The 7,820-nt window shown below is 37.5% G+C and overlaps 1 protein-coding gene across 1 annotated transcript; it reads left to right on the forward strand.

The window, feature by feature from the left end:
- Positions 1-5,191: 5,191 nt before the first annotated feature.
- On the forward strand, positions 5,192-7,612 carry LOC149176129 (ubiquitin-fold modifier-conjugating enzyme). The gene is made up of 3 exons (XM_089419888.1): positions 5,192-5,681; positions 7,041-7,102; positions 7,203-7,612. Exons 1-3 carry the CDS (start codon positions 5,352-5,354, stop codon positions 7,330-7,332), a joined length of 522 nt encoding a protein of 173 aa, XP_089276014.1. The 5' UTR covers positions 5,192-5,351; the 3' UTR covers positions 7,333-7,612.
- The last annotated feature ends 208 nt before the right edge of the window (positions 7,613-7,820 follow it).

Here is a 7,820-nt window from a genome sequence, read left to right on the forward strand (position 1 = left end):
GCAACCCCTCTAGCCCTAGAGTGGGTCTAGTCACAATAAGGACAAAACAACAATTAATTCCCTTAAATAGTCATCGTTGGAGGCCTACCTCAAACCGGTGGTTGATGAAGTTCCGTTGCGCTGCTCCAGCTTCCGTTTCCTTCTCCTTAACGAGCGATCAACCTGAAACACCACAAAGAAACAACAGAGCATGTAATCGAGGAACAATAATGATCTATTTACTCACAAAGTCAAGAAGTCATGAGCTATCAAGTAAATTGCATACAAGACATAGGAAATCATCATTGATTGTATTAATAATAAATCAAGAGCAAAGCTTACAACCAAGTCTTGACGTCGCAAGCCTTCTCAGAGGGTCCAACCAGTGTGTTTCTTCAAGCATTCACTCTCAAAGATGGGTCTCCCAAATAGCAATATATATCTCTCTCTTATTCACAAGCTTTAACACAAGGTTAAGGGCACTCCACACCTTCTTGCAAACTATAAAGCAATCCCACACTTGTCACACTCACACCAAAACTATCTACCAAACTCAAAAGCAGTAGCAGTACTGTACAACCAAAAGAACTAAAAACTAGCAACTGAGGAACTAGCAGATCATAACAATGGTGAGTGATTTTATAGGAGGAGGAGCCTCCATGAAATTAGGGAGAGGGAGCTTATCCTCAAGGGAGGTAGCACAAAAGGCAGAACCACTATCCCAGAGGTGGAAAGGCAACCCAAACTGACCCAACAACTAGCTCTCGAAACATCCAGAAGGCCGACTGTTTGAACTAATTCGCCAAATCTGGATCGTCGCAGGTCGTGAACTGGGGAATAGTGACGACGTCGCAACGATACAGTGCATGACAAAGAACCGTTGCGGATTTTAAGGGTTTACTAGCGACGATGCAGGAACTTAGTCAAAAAAGGGTCAATCTTCAGCATTAGAGAGCATTTTCTTAATCTTCTTACATGAGTGGGAAGATATGAACATGTTTATTTGACACATGACACAACAGAGGGACTGAGGTGAAGGCAGTGAGAAATTATTGTGTAACACCTCGTTTATTTCGTGGCATGTGCTTAACCGTCTCTAATGGATATGTTAACTCTAGTGATGCACCCGTTTACTAAAACCTGCGGGTTTTGGTGTAATGGAAATCGTGATTCAAACAAGTGGTATCAGAGCCAAAGGTCTCGAGTTCAAATCACACTCGACTCCTGGGGGGGAGATTGTTGGAAATTGGATAAACCAACGCTCTTGTGTGTTTTGTGACATGTGCTTAACCGCCTCTCATGGCTCTATTAACTATGGCGATGTGTCTGTTTACTAACACCTGCGGGTTTTGGTGTCTTGGCAATCATGATTCCAACAGTGGGAGAAGCCTCTTGGCGCACTACAATGACAACATATGAGTAGACCAACCTAGATCTATATTTTAGCATAGATCTATCAAGCACCAAGAGATGAATAAAATCCATCTGTGTACAAATTGTTTTTTAAATGCAAAAACTTGAGGAAAAAATTGCACTAAAGGAATTTGATCCTTTTAAATGTTTGATAACTCTAAAGTTAAAATGAACCTAGGCTAGTTTTTGTCATCTTCAATTCCTTCTCCAAACATATAGAAGTTGAGTTCTATCCTTTTTAATCCCTCTAGCGGGTCACAAAAGCTCTTCCTTTTATAAAAACAATTTCCTTTTTAAGTCGACACCAACTTTATATCACACCTTAGTAGGTAAAAATTGTTTTTCCATAGATAGTACTAATATTTTTCTACATCAACATTAGCGTCACACATAACACACCTATTTCATTTGATTTGATAGAAAGCATCTCTTAACACAACAATAAAAAAATTGTAAGTATATTTCATTTCATATATATATTCCAAGTAAAATCTAGTAGAGAGTTGAAGGGATGTTTCTTCACATTAGAGGATAACATCCCCAATAAACTTATTAATACAAACTAATGTGCATATTAGGAGTTGTACTAAATTCCCATTCATATGAAACTAACTAAATACCCATTGAAACTTATGTACATATTAGGAGTTGTACTAAACACCCATTCATATGAAACTAACCAAATACCCATTGATTGGACTAATAGTACATGTGCTCTACAACTCATTATGGGAGAGAAATTGTCACAAATGAAAGAACAAACAAACCAACATAACATAAATTTCATGTTTATGCAACAAGAAACCCACCTCCACATAGTGATGCAATTGCTAAAGTCTATAAAGGCATACATAATCTACCCTCCTTTGGATTAGAACTTGTGGCCTCTTAGGAGGAAACACATGCTCTTAACTATTAGGGCCACTCAAGCCACAACCATGACCATAAAATTATAATTTAATATAAGGTTTTAAAAACTCAATACACATATAGGTTATAATTTTTTTAACCTGAAAAATGTGTTTGGTTGAATTCTTCGAGGGTCACAATCTTGGCCCTAAAATTATAATTTAATATAAATTATAAATTATAATTTATAAAATCTAAATCTAGAGTCCCATAACTTATTTTTCAAAATTTTATGCCTCTAATTAGGTTACATTAAAAAAGAATGCCATGGGAAAAACGATGGGTTATCAAAACCATCTGTGGGTTGTCAAAACTTGGAGTTCGATAGTAAAGAAGAATATCATGGGAGAAACCATGCGTTGTCAAAACCATGGGTTGTGAAAAGTTGGGTTTCTATAATTTAATTTACTTAAATTTATGATTATATAGTTAATTTTTTTGTTTGTTTGTAAATATATATCTTTGTATTTCATATCAAAAACACTAATTACATAGTTAGTGGTGGCTCAAGGATGGCCACAAACGATAGCCTTGAGCACCAGATCCCAAAGCAACCCTTAGTAAGATTAATCTCCTACTACATAACAACCAAGTATCCAGATATATTACAATACTCAAAAGAGTGAAGACGCCTGTAAGTACAAATAGATAGCACATTAGAAAAGAAGAAACATACGAATGATCCCAAATCAGCAAAGTCACATTCGACTAGACATCTAATCTTCAAATTAGAACTCCAATAACGTTGGAGACCCATAATGATTAACACCAAGAAACTCAAAACGAGAGACCCTAGTTACATGTTAGGGAGACCTCAATTTCATGATAGGTAAATATAATTTTCTTTTGGCCACATCCCAAACAAAACTATAAGCCAAGATTTCTGCCTCAAAACCATTACATTTTAGTATGTTATACCAACATTGTATCCAAATATGCACCAACAGTTTAGAAAATCTCAGAAGCCTTACGCACCATAGAAAACGCTAACATCTTCTCCGTCATTATTCTGAAAATTTTGATGCATTACATACCATTCAAATGCCAGCAACCCAAACAACATGAAGACAACCTTATGGTACCCCAAAACCAAAATCACAGACATTGTTTCCTAGCATCTAAGAATGCATAAATGCCATTGTAGGCCATCCCAAAAGTCCCAAAACAAAATACCATTACCAAACTAAAAAGCAACAATACCTGTCATCACCAATTAGTCGTTGTCGAAAGAGATCAACGCAGGGGTTTGCACACTATCTGCCGGAGGATCAGTGAGATCTCCTGACCCAAAATCACTTACAAAAAATCTCTCCACCCGCGCCAAATGAGCATCATCATTATCTAAAGAGAAACATAAATTACATAGCATCCTCTTGACATCCTCCAATGTTGAGAAAACATTATATGTTTTCACCCACTTATCCTTGAAGAGGAGAAACATGAAATTTGTGGTTTGGTGGTTTAAAGCCAACGAACCCATAAATTGCAACCTTCTTTTCTGAAATCTACCAAGATTAGGAAGTCATTTACCTTCCTTTCTAATCAATTCAGAGTCAGAACAATAGGGGCGATCCCCTACCTTCACACCTTCCAGTGTTAAGAGCTCCTTTCGCACCTTGAGAGGAACAAAATCAAATTTTGTGACCACTGAATCATAGGAGAAAGGGCACACCCTTTTATGCCCAATGCTTACACCACCTCATCGACTGCTCATTCGTTGCCTCGGGGCCATGAGTAGAATAACAGATAAATAATGAGGAAACCACTTACAAGACCTCTGCGAATGAAGGAGGAGGACGAACAAAGAGGAGTGCCCTGAAATCGAAATTGATAAATAATGAAGTCATCAACATAAAACCATTTGACACGCCCCAGACCTAACAAATTATCAAGCTCCCCACATTGCAAAGTCATTACCAAGCAATTATCCACAAGACTATACACCAGAACAACCGAACTTCGAAACAAAGACAAAGACTTAGACTGTTGTAGTGACTAAAAAAAGAGGGGAAAACCCATATAAGTTACCACTGCTGTTAGACTGAAAAAATGAAACACCTAACTAACAAACTCCAACACCACCCCGACAAGAAACCAATAACTATTAACACAAATAATTCAAATTAACCACCACTACATAGCATGGACCACCCATAAAGTGCTATAACTGAGAAATTGGTAGAATACCTTCCCAAAAAAAAGCAAATTGAAATGAAGAATAGTTACCAACAAAGTGGACCTCACCGAGATCAAAAGAAGCTTGTGGGATACAAACAAACATAACCTCCAACCAACTCAAACATTACACTCCCGAGACTCCAGAGAGAGAAGCCCAAGGCAGAATAACTGAAAACGACCACCAAATGATAATTGGCAATAAGAGATAACCAGAGATGGAGGTCGAGGTGAGTACCTCGCCTCCTTGTACAAAAATCCTTAACTATCATCCGTTCATCATCTGAGCCAGAATTTAACATACCAAATGACATACATTACTATCATTGTGACATTAACTCTGCCTTGCCACCTCCACTTTTACATAATACAAGCGTTACAAAGACACCTTGTCCAAGACATCCGTAGCCTCCATTTGTACACCCTATATATAACTAAAAATTTAACTATATAATTATAATTTTAATTATACCAAAATTTGTGTTCATACTTTTTTATTTTATTTTTTAATATAATTTGACCCAAAAAAATGTTTACATGAATCACAACATTTTTTCATACATTTTTTCATATTGAGCGAGTGTCTTCATGGAGAGAGTATCTAATTATAAATAATTTAAACCTGGATATATAAAATAAATATAAACCATTAAAATCAGCTCGTGATAAATAATTGAACCCATTTTAGTTGTGATAACCACTTGCTTTTGCGCTTAAATATATTCATATTCCTCACTCAACTTTGTAAATTTTCTAACAGCGTTTAAATGTTCATATTCCTTACTCAACATTCGAAAAACGCAGAGAAATTTCCAACGCAGAGAAATTTCCAGCCGAAAGTCTAGACAACTGTTGCGGAACAAGAGACTGAGAAAATGGAGGGATGGGATTCGAACACTAAATCTACTGTGCAGAAGATACCTCTGCTATCTACCAGGGCAGGCCCCAGGGATGGAGCTGCTTGGACCCAACGGCTGAAGGAAGAGTACCAATCCCTCATCAAATACATGGGTATGAACAAAGCCAACGATAATGACTGGTTCAGGATCTCAGCCAACGCAGATGGCACTCGATGGACTGGCAAGTGCTGGTACATTCACAATCTCCTCAAATATGAATTCGATCTGCAATTCGATATTCCTGTCACATACCCGGCCACTGCTCCCGAAATCGAATTACCAGAGCTCGATGGGAAAACTGCCAAGGTACATATTTATTTATCTTCTCGCAAATTCATAGGAATATATATTTTTTGGTTTGGCGATAAGATGCTTCCCATGAATGTGGAAAGTCTGCCCTTCCCGGTTAGGGAATTTTGCAATTGAATGTAGCCGGCTTGCAATACTGGAGAACTCCGGCTAAGATGCCCCAGGTAGGGTATATATCCTGTCCATTTCGATCGGGACTTGTCCCTGGCCCAACAGCATGAAATAACTACGAGAAGACAGCCTTCGAGAAGTAAACCTTGGTGAGGGTATGAAACACTCTTCGCCATCCAACCTAGTGCCTTTTGACAAAATTCTATTCTCAATTTGGCTCCCAGACTTTTATTTGGGTATTTGTAAGCTTCCATGTGCTGCGTTTATTTGATTCATTTGGTTTGTAATTAATTTCACTCGTTACTTATTGTTGTTATTCTCGACTTCGTACACTTATGATTGCATAGCTGCATATGTATTTTTTGGTTGTGATAGATGTTTCCTGTCAACAAAAGAAAGTGGACTTGTGATAGCAATTCTTTGCCTGAGCTGCAGGACTTTCTCTGGTCAAATTAGCCTGGGACTTGCTGCTGGTCCTAACCACACACCACCTGCTTATATGGGCACACTAGCCTATGAGGGACACACATGGCTTTGGGTGGATTTGAACCCTGAATGGAATAACACCATCCCTGCTTTATCACCAAACCAAATAACATTCATCTTAAACGTTTGACTTTGGTTGTTGAAATATTTCAGTCATTGGTATCAGTTTGGATCCTTTCAGTCTCGTATATTTGGGCATGGGGTTTTGGAACTTTTTGAGCTTTAATGTTTATTTTAAATTTCTTCGTTCATTTGTAATTACGGGTATTATCTTTCTCGACCTTATTTTTTGGTTTTTCCCAGAGCTTAGGCTTATTGAACCAAAGTTGCATTTTTATGCAATTTCTTCGGCAATTTAACCATTTCCTTTCTTATACTGTAATCATAGTTTTAATTATAATTGTTTTTCTGATTCTTAAATTTGTTTAGTGCATTTGATTACAGTTTTGATGCTACGTATGTTCTTTAAAAGTCATAAGATTCTCTTTTTATCTGTAAGTTCGGGTTGATGTGTAGCATCTCATTCGGTTGTATTGACACCACCAGTTGTCTTGGTATAATGCATAATGGACCATCTTGGACTTGTGCCTGTTGTCTATATGATGTTGCAAGCTATATCACTACACCGGCATGCCCCTATGTTGGGATTCTGTTCTACATTAATATTCCCAATAATTACATCGAGATTTCATAAGTTCTGGTTTATCATTTATGCATGAGTTTTTTTCAGTACATCTAACAATGACTGAAATGCTGCAGATGTACAGGGGAGGGAAGATTTGCTTGACCATTCATTTCAAACCTTTGTGGGCCAAGAATTGGTATGTACAGTATTCTATTCCATGAATTGTAGGAATAGTTTAATTAGGGTTTTGTTGTGTGTGTGTGTGTTCGCTCTGAATGATGTCCTTCTTGTGGCAGTCCCCGTTTTGGAATTGCACATGCATTGTGCCTAGGGCTTGCTCCTTGGCTTGCAGCAGAAATGCCTCATCTTGTCGATACTGGTATGGTAAAACACAAGGATGACACAGCACAGTCCAGTGATTCTTAGGGAAATGTTCTTGTCATTTGTTGCAACTTTAAGCAATGCAAACAAATAAATTTTAAATGTTTGCAGTTGGTTTTATTGGTGTACCTACATAAATGGTACGGATTATAGTTGTTCAGCAACATGTTTCCACACCTGGGACCGTGAATTATTGCAATATCAGTAAAAACTTGTATATTTAACTACATATAGAATAAGGTCAACGGATTGGACCATCATCTACCTTCTCAACAAGTAATTTATGATTTTTGGGTTTATAATTTATTATTTCAAGTTGTCTTAATATTTGTTGTCACTTTTTTTAACATGTTATATCTGTGCTCACTCTTAAACCCACGAGGAAGAATGAGATTGCTGGTACCTTGCCAGCAACTATCTCATTCATAGCAAACATGTCACAAGTGGGATTTGGACCGAAGTGAGGGCGATAAGGATATTTTATTATTTCTTCTCAACCACCATCACTGGACCGAATTGACTTTAGGGGCTTA

The sequence above is a fragment of the Pinus tabuliformis genome, chromosome 4_1 (genome assembly GCF_031772625.1).
Source record: "Pinus tabuliformis cultivar Carrire ecotype Pingquan chromosome 4_1, CPIR1, whole genome shotgun sequence".
Lineage (NCBI taxonomy): Eukaryota > Viridiplantae > Streptophyta > Pinopsida > Pinales > Pinaceae > Pinus > Pinus tabuliformis.

Bases quoted from the DNA above. Each gene is read 5' to 3' on its own strand.
- LOC149176129 (XM_089419888.1), top strand. From the start codon at position 5,352: ATGGAGGGATGGGATTCGAACACTAAATCTACTGTGCAGAAGATACCT. The intron at 5,682-7,040 runs GTACATATTTAT...GAAATGCTGCAG, and splicing joins TCGATGGGAAAACTGCCAAG to ATGTACAGGGGAGGGAAGAT. The intron at 7,103-7,202 runs GTATGTACAGTA...TTCTTGTGGCAG, and splicing joins CCTTTGTGGGCCAAGAATTG to TCCCCGTTTTGGAATTGCAC.